The sequence below is a fragment of the Caretta caretta genome, chromosome 9 (genome assembly GCF_965140235.1).
Source record: "Caretta caretta isolate rCarCar2 chromosome 9, rCarCar1.hap1, whole genome shotgun sequence".
Lineage (NCBI taxonomy): Eukaryota > Metazoa > Chordata > Testudines > Cheloniidae > Caretta > Caretta caretta.
The window spans coordinates 67446902-67467071 of record NC_134214.1 but is presented as its reverse complement, the minus strand read 5'-3'; the positions used below and the strand labels follow the sequence as shown (position 1 = coordinate 67467071).

General features: G+C 42.7%; 1 protein-coding gene across 5 annotated transcripts in view; it reads left to right on the top strand.

Moving 5' to 3' along the window:
- Positions 1-20170, top strand: part of DIAPH2 (diaphanous related formin 2) — an 838844-nt gene that overhangs the window by 103289 nt on the left and 715385 nt on the right. For all 5 annotated transcript variants that reach the window (XM_075132420.1, XM_075132419.1, XM_075132418.1 and 2 more), the window contains one exon: positions 11745-11884. In XM_075132420.1, coding sequence (XP_074988521.1) covers positions 11745-11884 — 140 coding nt within the window. The remainder of the gene's footprint in view (positions 1-11744; positions 11885-20170) is intronic.

The following is a 20170-nucleotide window of genomic DNA, read 5'->3' as shown; positions in this document are numbered from 1 at the left end:
ATCACATCTTCCTAGACATTCCCTGATCTACATACATATTTGGGGGTTTCAAATAAGTAGTCTTTAGGTATGATCTGATGTTCTTTCATATCTGGCTTAAAGCATCCTAGAGCATAGTTCAGCCCTGTTCCTGCTCTGCGTCTCCTCTCTCTGGAGAACAACAACAGAACAACAAAGGGAAGTTTTTTCCCAATTTTAAAAAGTTCTAGCCTTCCCATTGACTCTTTTGGTCAGCTGCCCACTCACTTCCCTTTACCTATGCATGTAGTCAGAGTTTTTAACCCTTTACAGGTAAAGCAAGTGGAGAACAGCTACCAAGAGGGATTCTATAGCTAACCGGCTGGCTGGGTGTCCACAAAAGGGAGCTACCCCCCACCCATTTATCACAGCAGTTTAGTCAAGAATTGCATGGTTTAATTGGATTTTTTTCCCTATGGATTACTGCACATAATCTTTTCCTTCAGTAAAGGAAGGACAATATGTAAGATAAAGTAATCATTGTGTGGGGGATGGAGACTGTCATCAAAGATGGTAGTACCTGATAAACTGAGCTTGAAAAGAAAGGTTGAAGTAATCAGTGTTTCTCATGTTGAGAGATCAGTTGTGAAGGAGTTGATGATAATTCGTGAAACACAAGAATCGTTTAGAATCAATGTCAGTAGGCAGACATAAACAGTATGTGAAATGCCAGTGGTGGTCCATCCAGTCTTCCTAACTTCACTAGCACCCGTAGCCTCTAAATGAGTTGAATTGACGCTTCTGTGCTAAACTACAGTGTTCTTAGTGAGTGAGTCCAGCTCCTATGTTGCTATAGTTTAAGGATAAACAGGGTGAAAGATGCTATTAACACTTCTTTTAGGTTTGGAGGCTCTAGGAGCACATAGAGAACAAAGACAGTGACCACTAACACAGTTACAAGGAAAACGTCTTGTTTGTATTATAAGTTTTACTAAGCAGATGATTAAGGTTAATAAGTACAAATGCTGAGAAATTCCATGCAATAGACAGTGCTGTATTCATACTCATGTACCCAAAGAGATCAGAGTCTCGTGGATCTTCAACAGGTGGTCATTGACAGAGGGGTGATGCCTGCTGGGGTCTTCCCAATGGGGTATCCCTTTTTATCCTATGTTATGACCACATGCACCACCTTATCTGTGGGAAGGTTCCACCCTCCTCTTCCTTATTTGTACTTCCACATCCCATAAATTTTGTTTCTCATATACTGTTCAGTTTCTTTTATTCTCATTTATACCTCATTAACATGGACACAAACATGCCCCATTTATAACTTGCGGTAAGAGCAAAATTTATGTATTAAAGTATTATGGCAAAGTATTCTGGAATGGTGGCTGAAGCATGAAGGGGTGTACGAATGTTTAGCATATCTGGCACGTAAAGACCTTGCAATGCCGGCTACAAAAGTGCCATGCGAACACCTTTTCTCACTTTCAGGTGACAAGAAGAGGGCAGCATTATCTCCCGTAAATGTAAATAAACTTGTTTGCCTTAGCGATTGGCTACAGAAGAAGTAGGACTGAGTGGACTTATAGGCTCTAAAGTTTTACATTGTTTTGTTTTTTAGTGCAGTTATAAAACGAAAACATGTACGTCTGTAAGTTGCACTTCCACGATGAAGAGATTGCATTTCAGTACTTGTATGAGGTGAAGTGAGCACTGTCTACTTTGTATGCTGTGTTGTAATTGAAACCAATACATTTGAAAATGTAGAAAAACATCCAGAATATTTAATGACAGGTTTCAGAGGAACAGCCGTGTTAGTCTGTATTCGCAAAAAGAAAAGGAGTACTTGTGGCACCTTAGAGACTAACCAATTTATTTGAGCATGAGCTTTCGTGAGCTACAGCTCACTTCATCAGATGTTTACCGTGGAAACTGCAGCAGACTTTATATACACACAGAAATCATGAAACAATACCTCCTCCCACCCCACTGTCCTGCTGGTAATAGCTTATCTAAAGTGATCAACAGGTGGGCCATTTCCAGCACAAATCCAGGGTGAGAAAACCTGGATTTGTGCTGGAAATGGCCCACCTGTTGATCACTTTAGATAAGCTATTACCAGCAGGACAGTGGGGTGGGAGGAGGTATTGTTTCATGATTTCTGTGTGTATATAAAGTCTGCTGCAGTTTCCACGGTAAACATCTGATGAAGTGAGCTGTAGCTCACGAAAGCTCATGCTCAAATAAATTGGTTAGTCTCTAAGGTGCCACAAGTACTCCTTTTCTTTTTGAGAATATTTAATAAATGTCAATAGGTATTCTGTTGTTTAACAGGGCAAGTAAAACTGTTATTAATCATGATTAATTTTTTAAATCGCGTGAGTTAACTGCGATTGACCTTCCTAATTTCCACCAATGCTAGTATTCATTTATCTTTGATCCTTATTTCCACCTATTGAAGAAAACCATATATAATTTTTAAAGCAACAGTAACTAACGAAAATATTAAAATCTATAATATGTTGATGCTTCTGGAAAACATTATTACCTGAGGGCAGAAGTTTATTTAAATAGTGTGTTTGGAGGAGGTGTCCACCAGCTTAACAATATAGGGGTGTGTGTGTGTGTGCGCGCGCACGGGCATGCTAGTAACAGCACCAGCACCCGCTTCTGTTTTTATCCATGAATTGCAGTCCGATTTGGCCATTCATATATGCATCACCACACACTGACTACTTTGCATCTCTACCGGAGATGCTGGTTAAGGAAATGTTAACCCTAAAGGCTCAAAAACTTAACAGCAAATTAAAAATGACAAATTGGACTTCTGTTTAAAAAAAAAAAATTTTTTTAAGGCACTGGTGGGTTTTTTTTTTGTTTTTTGAGCATGTGAGTTTGTCAACACTGGCACCGGAAGAAAAGTCAGAATGACGTTAAGTCTCTCTTACTGTGCATTTGCTCTTGAGTTTAGAGGGATTTAAGTCTGAGTTTTCAGCATTAGTGACAGCTTGTAGAAAAAAGAAAGCTACAGCTTCATGAAGAATTACTGTGTTAGCTACTGTGTTAAGCCTTGAAGTACTTTTCTAATGGTACTGACGATTTTCTAATATGTAGCATAGTTGACAAATGCTGCTTTTAGTGTAACCTTTAAATGTATTTTTCGTGCGTGCTGTAAGTTAGTTTTATTTACTTTACCAGAGAATAGTAGCTATGTTTCTTAGATGATTAACAATAAAGGTTCAATTTTTTTCTTGTACTTAGTACTTTTTGCTTTTTTGTTAATATATAATGACAGTTTAAATGTTGAACATTTGATAACTTGGCTGAGACTTATGCTCATGTCCAAAGTGAATGATTGATTGTTTTTCTTTGACAAATAATTAATATGCAAATCAGTAGAGTAGCTTTGACAGGTAGAAAATACATTTCTTTCAGGAGGGAAAAACTGTTTTTTAAAAAATTATTTTTGGACTGGTCAGTTTTTAAGGACTCGATGTACTTGAGAAATGCTAGACCTAATAACTAGCAAAGTGCATGGTTTGTCTACTTGGTAAGTCATTTAAACATTAAATACAACTGATTAACTGTATTTCCATACATTAAACATATTTGAGTAATAATTACATTAATTGCAATTACATTTTAGTCATTGGATCATGCTTCATAGATTATAAGAGAGGTTGCTTTTTCAATTGGTAGGTGGTAACAACTTTATAAATGTTAGATATTGAGAATTCTGCTTCTCTAGGCTTTAAATTCTCTTTAAAAAAATTAAAAAAGAAAAGAAAAAAGAGGTTTTTACCACCTGAGTGACTCTCTAAACTGTCAGATAAAATAAAACACATAAAATGGTGACTTTTCCACATGTATTCTCCAGTTAAAACTTGAATCTGTATTTATTTTTCTTTAGCTGTTCCACTGTAAATGCAGGAGTGGTAGCTGCAGTAGATGTAGCTGTTCCTTCAAAGATATTTGATATAACCAAACAGAATTGCTGTAACTGGAGTGAGTTGACCAACGTCTAACTTGAGTGGAGATTTCAATTTTAATTAAACAAAGGAATAACTGAAATCTTAGTATAGTCTGTTTTGTATAATAGTTCTAACCAAAAACAATATCACTGGATATTTAAGTTACCAAACTTAACCCATTAGTTCAGTTTCTCATAATAGGGGTGGGAGGGCAGTGGAGGGCGGGTGATAAAGGCACCAAAAAGACTGTATTTTGGTCCCTGCCGCACTGAAGATGCAGAGTATTTTACCAGGCACAAATAGTGCACTGTCACATCTTGAGAGAATCCTAACCTCTGGTGCTACTCAGTGAAGCAGTGTCTAACTGAATAAGGATGGAAGCATTAAAGATTGTTCCACGTCTCAGTAGCATAATGTCTGTGGAGCACTGTTCAAATCCTTGGTGTATAGCGCATGGAGTGGAGAGCATAATGTTGGTTCCTGTTCTCATTTTCAGTGTACATTAGCAGTTTTCTTTATTACACAGTTTACTATTGAACAGAAATAATAATGTTCTTGTCATGCTTGAAGGATTGTTTAAGTGCTAACTGTAAGTATGTGATTACAATAATATTCATTGTGCTAGGCACTTCCCATCCACACAGAGCTTTATAATCGAAGTATACTGGATCGACTGAGGGTGGGGCAGAGGGGTATAACACCTAAGCAGAATGAACAGTATGATGGTAGTATGTCATGTTAAATTCCACAATCTTTTTGGGGGTGGGGGCTGGAGTTAGTGAGGAGGGGATAAGTGAAACATCAGGATAAGACAAGGGATGGGAAAGGGGATGTTGAAGGGAGAAGGGTAGGGGGGAAAGGGCAGTGGAGGAAGGAGGGAAGAGTATGAAGGGCAGGTGTGAATGGCACTGATGTATAGAGACTAAGGGAGAGGCTGGAGAAACAGCAAATGAGCACTGCAGCATTGCGCCTGAAGACTTAAGTCACCCATTTACTGTGACAGACTGCCTACACACCCTCTTGCTTTTAACAGAACCCTACTGTTGCTGCACATGTGCATTTCACTCTGCTTGGAGTGTTAGTTTAGCTTGAGCCAGGTTGGAATTCCAAACGTAACTATTGATAACTTCTGAAATAATTCTTCCTCAAAGGAGCAGGGTTGGAGTGACAGGTTGAGGCCCAAGTGTGCTCAAAAACAGTTGAAAGAACCAGATGATTTTTGTAAACTTTTTTGTGGGGGAGGAGGGTGTGGATTTTTCTGAAGAACTGCTTGCTGAATTGACTCAAAATTTGGACCACTAACCCTACCCCACATGTCTGTGATCATCTGAGCAAATTTTGAGACGGTCTCCGGGTTTTAGAGAAATTAGACTGTGAGTGAGTGAGTGACTCTCAACTATAATTATAGGAGAGCTGCTGCTCTGCTATAATGTATCACTCCTGGGGAAATTCTGCACCACTGTGCTTGCGTAGAATTTGTCTCCCACAGATTTCTTTGCTTCACCACAGAAAAATGACTTTCTGATGGGGAAGCGAAGGGAAGCTACATGAGTGGTCATGCAACTCTCCTCAGCAGTATGTTTTGGGTGCCCAGGGCAGCTGACAGAGAGGTAAATCACTGTGGAGCAGGGGGCTCCTACCCTGCGCTGGGCTCAGGTGCTAGTCCTGGCTGGTCTGGATGGAACTTCCTCTTCCCCTGCATGGCATTTGGGGCTGTGTCAGACCTATCCCCAGATTTCTCTCCTGGCTGTAGGAAGCTCTGCAACTCCCCTTCCCCCCCACATGCTCCCTGCACCCATTGCTCTTTAGCTGCAGGGGGAGGGGGTCACTGTTCAGGGAGCTGCTCCTCCAGCTGTCCTGCCCCTGTGTATCCAGAATCCCCCGGACGAGCCCCACTCGCCCTGCACCTGGACCACCGCAATGAGCCTCCTACACCCGGATCCCCACTGTCCCGAGCCCCATTCCCCCAGCATCTGGACCCTCCACTGAGCCCCTCGCACCCCTGAGATGAGCTCTATCCCCCCCGCACCAGACCCTCCACCCTGCTGAGCCCCAACCACTTCACCTGGACCCCCCTGCAGAGTCCTATTCCTGTTGCATCCAGAACCCCCCAACAAGCCCTTGTGCATGCAGATCCCCACCACATGTGGATCCCACACTGAGCCACTTGCACCCAGATTACCCCACACAGAACCTTCTCAATCTACACTTGGATCCCCCCACATTAAGCCCCTCCACACTTGGATCGTGCCTTGATGAGCCTGCTTGCCCACACGTGGTCCACTTGGCATGGAGGGGCATGGCCCTAGGGTGTTTCTGGGGCAGGCCTGGTCCTTGTGCTCTGTCAGGGTTGGTTGCAACCTCATTGCTGAGTCCATGTCCTGGGGAGAAGCTGCACAGTGATCTCCCATCTCTGTGCAGTCAGTGGTCTATGCTTCCCAATGCCATGCTGGAATCTTCACATTGATTAGACAAATAAAATGTGCAGAATTTTAAAATTATTGTGTGCAGAATTTTTATTTTTTAGTGCAGATTTAATTTTTTGGTGCAGAACGCCCTCAGGAGTAAATGTATTTTAAAGACATGATTGTGTTCAGCCAGTAGAGGAAGTTTCTGAGATATAAGCTATCTAAGGACTCTTAACTTGTAAGAAATTTAACTGTCCACCTGAAAATTTAAAAAGTATGTAAGTACTTGTTTGTGGTCCTTAAAATTCACATTTGGATATCTCTGAAACATTATTGAAGTAAAAATAACAAGGAGTCTCATGGCACCTTAAAGACTAACAGATTTATTTAAGCATAAGCTTTTGTGGGTAAAAACCCTGAAGAAGCGGGGTTTTTACCCATGAAAGCTTATGCTCAAATAAAGCTGTTAGTCTTTAAGGTGCCATGAGACTCCTTGTTGTTTTTGTGGATACAGACTAACACGGCTACCCCCTGATTATTGAAGTAAATTTTTCATTGATTGTTTTGATTGCAGGTTGTGAAGTGATCCTCAAGTTAATTGTAAATAAGTCTCCACTTAAACTAGAGTAAAAATACTTAGGGACAACTTCAGTCAGGATGAGTTTGGCCCATGGTGTTAAATTAAAATGTGTAGAAGATACCCCATCTCAGATTTAAAAAGTTAGTTTGTGTAAGACTGCTTTTTACTTGTGCTAAATTCTGCTACAAGCACTGTGAGCTCAGTATATCAGCTGACCCGCAGTTTTCCTCCCCATTCCCACCATTTTGGTACTGCATACATGTTTGTGGGGTGGGGTGGGGAGAAGGAGGATTAGTCAAGATGCAACAATTCCCTCCTAATCGATTTCAAATTAAGGAATAAGGCTTTTTGTTCCTCTACTTTTGGTACAGTGTGACGCACACTAATTGCTAGCTTTTGTCTCTGCATTATGTTTTAAAGATCAGAAGGGTATACTAGTAACTTTCATTAATCTCATACAGAGCAGCTAATTAAAATTTGTATTATCCATCCATTTTCTACTTTTTTCCTATGTTCTATATCAGAACGGGATTTCATTAATCCACATATTGCAATAAAATTCTTAAATAATTAGAGCTACATTTAAATCACTGTTCACAGATAGGTTTTACAGTACAATACAAATTTTCAGAAGAGCTTTCACTGATTTGACATGTTGATCCTTAAAGTGACTGAAGTTGAGAAGCTGGAATAATTGGGGGGAAAGGGAGAAGACTTCTTAAATCATTTAAATTTTTAAATCCAGTTTTCCCCTATGCATAGCCCCAAAGAACTTGTTGATAGCTGCAGATAAGTATCTTATCAGATAGATGGAAAACTGCTTGGCTGAGTCATTGAAAGTTTTTCAATACCGGGAGCCTCCATAATCCCTGTTAGCATCTCCAATGTTAGTGTTCTATTCAAAATGGATTTACAATGGAGCAGAAGTTGCTGGTTTACTCTAAAAACAAGTGTTCAATGTGGAATTTGTTCTTACTCTGAATTTTCTAACTAGTGTGTTGTTTTTTCTTCCCCTGAACATTTTATTATTAGGAAGTTGTTGAAATTGGGCTCTGGATGAAAATTTGGCCATGATACCCCTGCTTCACATCAGTGACTGAAACATGGTTTTTGAAGGCTATTTATATTAAAAATCAGAGGTGCATTCTGAAAGATAACATGCAGTTGATAGGGTTTTATACTTACTTAGGGTCCTGTTTTGCAACTATTAACATTACAGCTGAAAGTCTCTGTCGCACACCCAAAGCTGATTGATGAGCTTGTACATGAAATCTTATGCAATACAGAACCTTCTCCAGTAGGAGCTACATTTTTTTTCTCCTTTTTTAATTCTGGTACTGAGAACTTAAATTGGAGTTGCACATAGCTGCTTACAGAAGAAGTCATAAACAGTTTCACTTGTAATCCTCCCTTTCATTCAAACCCCATCCTCACTTATGGTAATTTAAAAAACAAAAACAAAAAAACACATAGAATCATAGAATATCATGGTTGGAAGGGACCTCAGGAGGTCATCTAGTCCACCCCCTGCTCAAAGCAGGACCAATCCCTAACTAAGTCACGTTTGTGGTGTTGCAGTTAGGTTTGCCACATGTAAGAAACCAGACAAAAAAGCAGGGAAATAATCATTCAAATCAAGTCATGTGACATCACATACCTTCTTTAGCATGAGCACAAACTTCACCATAACCGCAGCTACCATACCCCACAGACCAGAGGTAGAGATCTCAGTCATCCAAAACAGCTTTTAGCCATCTCTTTACCACCCAAAAAAATCTCCTAATGTAGCCAAGTATGACACCAATTGTCCATAAGTAATAGGGTTGGAAGGGAAAATAATCATAGGTGCATGCATAACTGATTAGATTGCAGGGGAGATTGGGCTGTGGTATATGGTCTTTGGTGCATGTGGTGATAATTTGTGTATTTGTGGGTGGAGGAATAGAGGCATGTGCTATTGAGTGGCTTAAATTTTCATTTAGTTACCTTGCTTTTGACTCGTGTGTGTGTGTATATATATATATATATATATATATATTTTAAAACAGATTAAAATTGTTAATGTAGTAAAGTCAAGCACGTGTGTTGGGTAATGCATGTGCTGCCTTTCTTTGGCATTAAGATAGTCTGACATATCTGCCCTGTTCCATCAGCAGGATGGAACTTGCTCAAGCAATAAATCAGAGTTGTATAGTGAAGGCAACTCTCTTCTGTAAAATCAGTTGCATTTGTTGCAGATATATTTAGGGAATGAGGCAGGGAACTACAGGAAGAGGCAGGCCCAAGAACTATGAAGAGGCATGAAGGCAGGGATTTGAGTAGTTGGAGATGGTTCGACTTTTGCGTGTCTAGGTCACAAATAAGTTAATATGCCAACTTTTGAAGCTGTAATGCTGGTAAAAAGACAAATCTTCTCTTCATTACATAAAAAGAAAAGGAGTACTTGTGGCACCTTAGAGATGAACCAATTTATTTGAGCATAAGCTTTCGTGAGCTACAGCTCACTTCATCGAAAGCTTATGCTCAGATAAATTGGTTAGTCTCTAAGGTGCCCCAAGTACTCCTTTTCTTTTTGCGAATATAGACTAACACGGCTGTTACTCTGAAACCTGTCTTTATTACATATTTATCTACTTAATTGATTAACTTAACACTTTAGGAGCTTTTTGTAACTGTTACTTGAAACCTGTGCTTGAAAATCTCAGCAAATGACCAGCAGCTGAAATGAATGTGAAAACTGTGTTTCTGCATGCAGTTCCCATAAAATTGGATAGATAAGCCAAGGAGTAAACTGATAAATTTCACGCTTCCCCAAATTTATTTCTTCCAATACTACCTCAATTTCCATGGAGGATGGGGACTAGAGCCCGTGAGCTAAAACTCATCAGAGCTTCCAGTTGCAGTTTGCATGGAGACAACCAAATTTCAGTTCTTACTACTACTTATGTAATAATACCAAAGCTGTTAGTAACTCCTGTAACCCAAGCTTCTTGATATCTATCACTAGACAATCGTAAAGCTTCAACTCTGCTGAACTTCATATGAAATCAAGAATGTAGGGAAACTGATATGCATCTTCAGTGGCGGATTTGGGGTTAATGGGGCCCTGTGCTCAGCTTCATTTTTGGGGCCCCAAGAAAGAGAACATTCGCTCTTATCTGCCCCATCCCTGTTTTTCATTCTTTTTTCCTTCATCCTCGTCCTATATTACAAGTAATAGGAAGTAAATGAAAATAAAGTGAGGTACCTTAATTGTTTTTGTAGTCTAACTTTTTTTTCACAGACCTCTTGAAAGTTGCTAAGGGTGGAGGCAGACCATTTATATGATCTTTCCAAATATTTGTACTGTTAGCTAACTATTGTAAAGTGCTTTGGATAAGAGCACTTTACTTTTTTTTTTTAATTATTATATAAAAAATATTGGGGTGCAGGGTCTGGGCAGGACTTAGGATGTGGGAGGGGGCTCAGGGTTGGGGTGTGGGGTCTGGGAGGAGGTTAGGGTGCAGGAGTGGGCTGGGTGTGGGGTCTGGCCAGGAGTTAGGGTGTGGGAGGGGGCTCAAGGTTGGAGTGTGGGGGCTGGGTGTTTGGGGTGCGGAGTCTGGCCAGGAGTTAGGGTGTGGGAGGGGGCTCCGAGCTGGGGCAGAGCGTTGGGGTGTGGAGTGCTTACCTGGGGAAGCTTCTGTTTGATGCGAGGGGTGCAGGTGGGGATGGGGGAGCACAGGAGCTTCCGTTTGGTGCTTAGGGCAGGGGTGGGGATGGGGGGGTGCAGGAGTAGGGCAAGGGTGTGTGGGGGGGGCTGGGTGTGGGGAGGTGCAGGAGTCAGGGCTGGGGTTGTGGCGGGGAGCAGGAGTGAGGGCAGGGGGCTGGGCCGGGTGTGTGGGGCCGGGTGTGTGTGGCCAGCTCACTGCCCTGAGCCGCTCAGGGTGTTGGCTGCCTGGCCCGGGGGCCCTGTGCCAGGGCCCTGTGCGTTTCATTGTAAATCTGCCTCTGTGCATCTCCCCACATTTGTAGAAAAAGTCCCCACAATTCTTTCCCAGAAATAATGTCTTGAGACAATTGTGTTCCTTCATTCCTTCCTTTGCCCAGCTTCATTGTGTTACTATAACAGATAATGAAGTGCAGGATGGGTGCAGAAAGCTGTAGAGTTATGAAATATTGATGGGATATCCCTCAGATACCAAACTATGTACGTAGGTTAATCTGCCTGGGAGTTGTTTCCTTTCCTTAAATAGGATGTCAGGTGGATTTTCCCATATTTACATATGATGTGTGGAAATCTGTACATTAAAATCTACCTCTTATTTGTATGTTTCATAATGTTAAATATTTTTTTAAATAGTCAATCCTTGTATAATTTGAGTAAATCTTTTTTTCTCAATTTTGTTTACTTTTAAAAAATGAGTTACTTTCAAATCCATGGATAAAATCTTAAAATAATGTACACTATTTTCTTCAAACATCATGTCACAGATTAATTTTAGCTCTTAGGGAATTTTATTTAAGCCTTAATATATCATGTGCTATACGTCACTATTAGCTGCTACTTGGGTGATAAGTTTTTTAAATTTCTTCTCTGGAGGATGGAAGAAAATTTTTTATGTGCACTGGCCGCCTTGCTAGCCATACAAGGAATGTTATTGTATACAGCCTTGTTTCCACTTGTAAGTCAGAAGTTTGGATGCAGTACTCTTGCCAGATAGAAAGAATGACCATTCTAGATGTGAAATTTCACATCTGTATTTGCTTAAATATATTCGACTAATTAATGTAATTTGGATTCTGGCTATGTTCAAATTTCATCTGTTTTTTTTTCTTTTACAGGGAGGATTGAAAAATAGCAAGCATGAGTGCACACTGTCTTCACAAGAATATGTCCATGAATTACGATCTGGTATCACAGAAGAAAAACTTCTTAACTGCCTAGAATCTCTCAGAGTGTCTCTAACCAGCAATCCAGTCAGGTAGGAGATATGTTTTACTTTATAATAACAGAGATATGTAATGGTGTTAATTGTATATAATAAATTGCTCTACCATATGTAGGACCCCTGTGTGAAACATGTTATAAAATCAGTTAATTTCTTGGATTTCAGTACCAAGATTGAAGTCTAAAAGTACTGTGAAAAGATAAATGATCATCATGGTTAAGTGTGTAAGCCTTCTTTTGAAAGGCATAGGCTTTAGGTTAAGCACTGTTAAGAGGGAAGTGTCTAAAAGCAGAGCAGTAATCTTTATAGTTTCAGACTCTGCTAAACAATGTTTCTTAATGGAAGCTTTAGAAACCAGAAGATTTGCTGCTACTGTTTAAAAAGCACATAGCTTTTCAAATTGCTGAAACGATTGTTTTGGTTGAAGGAAGGGAAATCGTTTGACATCAGAGGTGACTGGTAAATCAAGTTGTTTACCTCTGTTGCCAAAGGAGACACTGGTGCAAGCAATGAAACCTGCTGACTAGTAAGCTATGAATGGTTTAATGTATATTACCATATGGCATATTTGCTAATAGATGTGCCCCAGTGGCTTCAGTATGTCTCCTCCTCTGTGCACAGCTTTAGAGTGAGAATGCACAAAGGATTGACAACTGGGCTGACTTTGAATTTGTGTCCATGTTTATGTGAGGAATATTGGCTGACTTTCCATACCCCTAGTGAGGCTGATAACCCGCTGAGTCCCTGAAGCTGTAACATTTGTCCTGGCTGTTCATAATCTTTTTATACAGTCACTAAACATCCCTGAAGGAAGGGGGGTATGTGACCAGTGCACACTTTCTAAGATGTACAGTAATGGAGCTCCTTTAGTGCTGATGGTGGAATGTCCTGAAGTGAAAGGAGGTGAGGGGCCATTTGCTTCATCCCATATGCACTTCAATATCACAGCCATTCTTTCACAACAAAACTTAATTAGCCCTGGCTCAACACAGCTTTTACTTACCATATTTGGAAAAAACAAATCTCACGTGAAATATGCTGTACATCCACAACAGCTTGTTTTCAAAGCATCATAAATTGATCAAGTAATCAAAGTTTGCCTGAAAGCTCAAACGTGTCTTCCTAGTGCAGGAGTATTCCCTCACATATTTAAGCTTTATGCCGACAGCAATTTTCGTATTCGTTCTACTAGTCAAAACAAATAAACTACAATGCTCATATTTCAAAGTGTGGCAAGTGGTGTTTGTCGGTTTATTTATTTGTTTGTTTATTTTAAGCTTTTCAGATATGTTGTATAAAAGTCTTGAGTGGTATTTTAGGTAATGAATCATTTTGTAATCTTCAATGAAAAAACAAAGTGTAGACTGGAAATTTTTTTTTTATGGTACTTTCCTGGCAGACCAAATCTATCTTTTCTTAACTTTTTTGTTTAACTGTAAATCCCTGTTTTAGAGCCTGTAGTTTTGGAATAAGATTATATAGGTATGTGTGATACAGTGTACAAGTCTTTAAACACTTGGGTAGGAGCAACCTAAAAAGAGTTAGACCAAAATATCTTCAGTTTCCTGTGCCAGCTGCTACTGAGTTTGTGGGCCAAGAACGCAAGGGATAAGAATCTTTGAAGTAAACTGGAGCTCACAGGCAACCAGGCATAATGACTATATTTTAGGTTTGGTGCAGCCAGGGGCTACAGGAGTTGGGGAGGCTGCACCATACACAAAAGAAACAGACTGCAGATCAGAGTTAGAAGGAAAAAGTCTGTGTGCGGTTTCTGGTCTCTTTCTGTACAATAGAAATCTATTTTGGCAATATTTCCCCATTCCCTCCTCCCCATGAGTGCTGACCAGGTGTTGGGTGAAGAAGAGCCCACTGTGTCCTCTGTGCACCTCTGTAAACAGATTTATAATCTTCTTCTTCTTCGAGTGGTTGCTCATGTGTATTCCACAATAGGTGTGCACTGGTGCTGGAAGTTTTTCCCCTAACAGTACCTGTAGGGGGGAGCGCCCCCCGCGACCCCTGGAGTGGCGCCTGCCTGGCGCGATATAAGGGCAGCTGTGCGCTTCCCCCACCCTCAGTTCCTTCTTGCCGCCAGTGAAGGTGCGTCGGAATTGCTCTGCTCTAGCTTTGCTGTAGCTCGTCCCCAGAACTGTTAGTTCATTCACCATTAGTACGTCTAGTTAGTTAGCTGTTTAGTTAGTTTAGTCAGTGAGCCCAGGCTGGGGCATGCCCCCCGCCCCAGGGTTTAAGTCGTGCAGCTCTTGTAGGCATTTTATGCCAAGAAGTGACCCGTATGCAGACTGTTTGCACTGCTTGGGAGAAACCCATATCAGTGAAAGGTGCAAGATTTGCAAGTCGTTTAAGCCTCGGACCAAAAGAGAAAGGAACATTAGGCTTTGGGCCATCCTGATGAAGTCAGCACTGACGCCGACTACTGCACGCTGCTCCGAATCGGTACCGGGCACCGCAACGTCAGTACGTGGCAACCCTCTGGTGTCATCAACCTGTCGGCACCGCTCCCCACCCACAGGGCATGCCAAGAGGGCCAGGAAGCCTCCTTCTTTGCAGTGGCACTGAGGGAGGTCTGGGACAGAGGCTAGGCCCGTGTCGGGCAGTCCTCGATCCCCACCGGGCCGCAGGCCTCCGATTCAGGTTGAGCGGAGTAGCCTGGCCCTTTCGGAACAGGCCTCTCTGGATGTCCAGATGCCGTCCACATCTGAAGCCCTCCAGGTGGCCCAGAACGTTATGTCCATGCCGGTGCCTGTAGCGCTGCCAGTGTTGGCCCCGCACTCCAGAGGCAAGCTGCCATTGGGATCTCCGCAGTCGCCTTCGGCCTGGTACCGGTCTCTGTCAAAGGAACGTTCGTGATGCCGATCAATGCCCAGCGACTGCTTGGAGCAGAGTCCAGGTGGATCGCCCTCGACGCCGACCAGAGTGTCTGGCTGGGTTCCGTCCAGCCGGGATTCGCGGCACCGCTCGTCCTCAAGGAATGAATATTGGTGGGACTGTGGCGGGCTTCGCCATTGGTGCTCATCTCGGAGAGAGTACTGCAATCCATCATGGCACGGTCGTCTATGCCGTTCCCTCTCAGACTCCCACTCCAAGTCTCCGCCAAGACATAGCAGCCCTGGGCGTCGATTGCCAGCGTTTCGCCATCGCGGGTCCACCCGCCGAGGCCATTCTGGAACAGCTGTTACTACCGGTTCTACATGTTGAGATTGTGGTCCCGTGGCTGTTGTAGATCCCGGCACCGCCTCTCCTCCCAGTCCAGAGACAGCAGCAGATCTTACGCCAGCCTGGTCTCCATTCATAGCCATCCTTTGTTGGGCCAGGCCAGCCAATCCGAACAGCTGGCCCTGCCTGTGCCACAGCAGGTGCAGTGGCACCAAGTTTCGTGGCTGACCCAGTGGGCACCATGGCCTCTGTTGCAGCCCCTGGTGGGAGCTAGCTCAGTGGCCTGAGCTTCGGAGGCACAGTCGGCCTCCCTCTCCAGACTCCCAAGAAAGGAGGTGGTGGGACGTGTGTCCTCAGCACCATGCCCAGAGTCTGACCAGGTGGTGGACCCTCCGGTGCTGGCCGACACCCAGGGCACCGCACCGGCCTCTTTGCCCTGCCTGGAGGAGGTGACTTGTGGTCCTACCCCCCTCCGTCCCACAGGCGGACTTCAGGGCCTACCAAGAACTCTTAAAGAGGGTGGCAGCAAGCCCCCACCTCCAGGCAGAGGAGATGGAGGAGCCCTCAGAATCCTTGTTTAATGTGTTGTCCCCATCGGCACTGGGTAGGGTGGCCTTGCCTCTCCATTAAGGGGTGGCTAAGATTTCATATGTCCCATGGCAAACACTGGCCTCGTTGGCCCCCATCTCTAAAAAGGCAGAACGCAAGTACTATGTACCCGCTAAGGGGCATGAGTACTTGTATACCCACCCGGCGCACAACTCCCTGGTGGTCGAGTCGGTCAACCACAGGGAATGGCAGGGTCAGCCAGCCCCGACCCCAAAGAACAAAAACTTGTGGAGACTGGACTCTTTCGGAAGGGAAGTTGATCTTCAAGCTTCCACTTACGAGTGGCAAACCCTCAGGCTCTCCTGGACCGGTACAAATTCAATCTGTGGGGCTACCTACTCAAGTTTGAGGACTCCCTCCAGGAATGCGATAGGAAGGAGTTCAAAGTGCTAGTGGAGGAAGGGGCAGTGGCCACTAGGGCGTCCCTGCAGGCAGCCTCAGATGTTGCGGACACGGCCGCACGATCAGTGGCCTCCGGTGTTCATGAGACGGGCGTCATGGCTCCTGCTCTCTGGACTCTCCAGCGAGTCACAGTCTTCCATGCAGGATCTCCCATTTGATGGGAAAGCTCTGTTTGCAGAGGAAACAGATACAAGTTTGCATGGCATGAAAGACTCCCGCACGACCATCCAGACTCTGGGCCTCTATGTCTTGGCTCTGGCAAAACCTAAGTTCAAGCCGCAGCAGACTCCCACCCAGGCCGCCCTCCCGAAAGTATGAGGCCACCGATAAGAAGCAGTGGGCCTATAAGAGATGTTTTCAGAGGCAGTCTTGGCCTGCCCCGCAGCCTGGGTCCTCCAAGGGCAAGCAAGTGGGGAAAAGGCGTTTTTGATGTGACGCTCGGGGGCACTCCACCAGTCCTCATCAGGGATCCACCCCCAATAAAGCTTCCTTTCTCCAACCGGTTGTGTGCTTTCCTCCTGGAATGGTCGTGGCTAACCTCGGACCGATGAGTCCTCAACACCATCTTCTGGGGTTACACCCTCCAGTTTATCTTCTCCCCGTCCCCCTTGGTGGACCCCTCGCACGAAGGAGTGGCTTGTAGGTCTAGGAGCAATAGAGGCGGTGCAGAGCACGCAGCACCCCTTATACCGTGCCAGGCACGCGCCACTCCAGGGGTCGTGGGGAGCGATCCCCCCTAGGGGTACTGCTAGGGGAAAAACTTCCTGCACCAGTGCAGGTGGCGAGCACGCACACCTATTGTGGAATAGACGTGAGCAATACATCTTGAGGAACACCAGTTACAGAAAAGTTAACTGTCTCTTCTGGTACTGTGAAAAGTGCCTCTACAATATGCTTCACTTCCTATGATCAGGTACAATATAATATATAGGCTGAAAAAATATGAATAAGATGTAAACTGTATACACATGTTCCTATGTTACTTGAATCAGTACCTTTAAAAGCCATTTTAAATAAGGGGCTTTCAGTAAGTTCTCACCTGAAAAAACCTTTCTGATTTACTTTCTTTAACTGCGTTAGAGGTCAGAACCAAGATCTAAAAGTGTCATGGCTACATTCATTTTTGAAATGTCACTGAAGAGCCAAAAGATTTTTCGTGGGTTTTTTTGATAGCGTAAAACTTTTTTGTTATACTACTGCTCCTTCTGCTTGACTTTTTTTCTGCCTTTGGACTGTAAATCTTGTCCCTGGGGGTTTAAAATTCCCTGTTCTTCTAGTTAAGTTCTACCAGAGGTGATGGTGGTGGTAGCATATTCTACATAACTCTGAAAACATATAACTTTCCGAGTTCCAGGAAAAAGTGTGCATCAAGTTGCAAACTGCAAAGTCTTGCAATAAAGTCAGATAAACTGTGGAGATCAGGAGGAGATGAAATCCTACTGGAAATAACAGGAAAACCTTTATTGATTGAGTTGAACTCATTGAATTCAGCAGTGATGGACATATCTGTAGTGATTACATCTAGTTCATGAAATGAGGCTAACCAAGCAGACTTCTTGAGGTCAATAAGTAATTCTTATATTAAAACTGGGTTTTCTTCAGGGGCTTCTCCTTATAGCATATATTTGGGCAGATCAGTGCCAGCACTCATGCCAGTAATCATAGGCACAAGAACATAAATCACCCAGCATCTCTTGCAGGGCACATGTTGAAGGGCCTGGGAGAGCAGGATAAATCTTTATTCTTGTATAATTCTGCTGATGTCTCTCTGTGTGTTGCAGTTTGGGGAGGAGGTTGAGAGTGGGATAAATGTTCATAGTATGGACTTTCAGTGACAGTGGGCAACTAAGAAATGTGACAGGTGACTTCACATAATGTGTTGGTTAAATACACAGAGTCACCTGAGCATGAGACAGTGCTGAGCAGCCACACTATCCTTCTCAAATGATTTAAAAAAAAAAAAAAGATTTTTGTTTGGCATAAAATATGATTTCCCTTTCCCAGCCTTACATTGGTGGTGTCTGTAGGTTGATACTCAGCCTTGTTGTCAGTAAATAAATAATTTGGCATAAGGGTGGAGCTGTACTCTGTTGTTGAAAATATGTGGTTAATCCCCATCTGATGTTTGAGTTATGTCAAATTTAAGGGCTATATCATACCTTGAAGGTGTGTCCCAGTTAAGGTTAGCGTGGAGGCACACAAACTCGAGGAAGCATTGTGTCTCAGAAGGGTCCATTCCCCTAAGGAGGCCAGGATGTACAGCAGACCGCTGCTTTTGAACCACCCTTGAAGAAGATGAAGTATTCATTTCCTTCTGCAACTGGGTGCCTTGCCATAATTTCTCTGTTATTATTGAAAAGCTAGTGCTGATGGTAGCATTAGCCTTGGAATAGTTGAATTTTGATTTCAAGGCTGAATTTATTACATTGCCTTCAAGGAGTTCCTTGCCCAACTCCTGTGTTGGAGGGCACTGTCTTGCCATAATATTTTAATTCTGGGAGGCTGATTTACCTATTCAGTTCTGCTACTGAGGAAGTAAAATCAAACAAAACAAAATGAAAAACAAAACTTTTGTATTAGATTGGACATCTTGAGTCTGAAAGTAGCTTTCTCTGAACGTAATAAAAGATGTTCCATGAAAACTGGTCAGCAAAACTCGGAGAAATTCAGAGGCATGTCTGTGTACAGTTCGTGCTCTACTTGTATATTCCCACTTCATACTCTTTCTTTTTCACTTTTAATTTTCTCTGTAGTGTGTGTTCAAAGGATAATTAATGAAATGTTGAAGCTCATCCTCTAATCCCGGAGTCCGCGCGGAAGTGGGGGGTTCGGGAAGGGACAGAACAATTGCTTGGATGAAGAGGCAAATACTTACCTAAAGGTTTTGCTATAGGGATTATTTAGGAGAATTTTAGCACCATTTCTCATTACTTGAGTGAAGTCAATGTCAGTCTCAACAGGTATCTCTTGAGTTGTATTGTTAAATTGGAATGCATTCTCTGTCATGATAGAATTTGTCTTATGGTGAAATACACCCCTCCTGCATACACCTGGGCTCTAGCAGACCATTCTGTTTCACATGCCTTACATGGCTGCTGGGATAACTGCAACCTATGTCCCAGCTCCCGCTTGCTACCCAGATTTCTTCTTCTAGTGGAATTGAGCATGGAGGAGGTCCATTCTCAGACCTGCTCTACATCTGGTTTTTGTACTAGTATAACTGTTTTGGGTGGGAATACAATTTTTTTGGTAAACTGAAATCGTTAAAAGCAGTACTACCCCTAGTCTGAATGCAGTTACACCAGCATAAGCCTTCTTACATAAGTATAACTGCATCCACACTAGGGGGTTGCAGTGTTTTAACTATATTGGGTATAATTCAATCAGTACAACTTGTTTGTGTAGACATGGCCATATAGTTTACTGCTGACAGTGTCCTCTACTCTTTATGGCAGTCAGAAGTAGAAAAGGTCACTGCTGCAAGGTTGCGTATATACTAGACATACTGGGGAGATTCAGAGAATTATGCTAATGTAGTGATTTAAAAACATTAGTTCAGTGAAGGGTGGGTGGCAATAACTCATATTCAGCACTTTTATTGGCAGAGTTTAGAATTTATGGATTTTGTGGGAAATAACTCTAGCAGAATTGGTTTTCAAATTGTTAATTATCCTCTGTCTGCTTATTAACTCATAGAATAATGAGGAAGCAGTAATACCATTGTAACTAATTTGGGCAGGGACTTCTTTTCTGTTGGCTTTCGTGTGAAGGTGCTGAAGGCAAACTTCTGGGTGCCAAAACATATAATTTCAAGTATACTTTTTAACATGTTAGTGTAGATGACTGCATTAATGGGGAAGTAAACAATTTACTGACTCCACTACATGCACAAAAGGATGAACAAGAACCTAAGTTAATTCACAATGTTTTGTTTATGGAAGTATCAGTTATTCATGATATAAGCCTTTATTAAGCTATCTGTGAATTTCATGCATATATAGCAGCCTAGCATTTCCAAACAGCTCATATAAAAATATTGTTTCCCAAGTTTGCGTATCTCTTGCATACAGCCTACTTCAATACTTGTCCTGGAGCTCCGTTCATAATTTCTTTCATTGAGGAAATAATTAATAATTT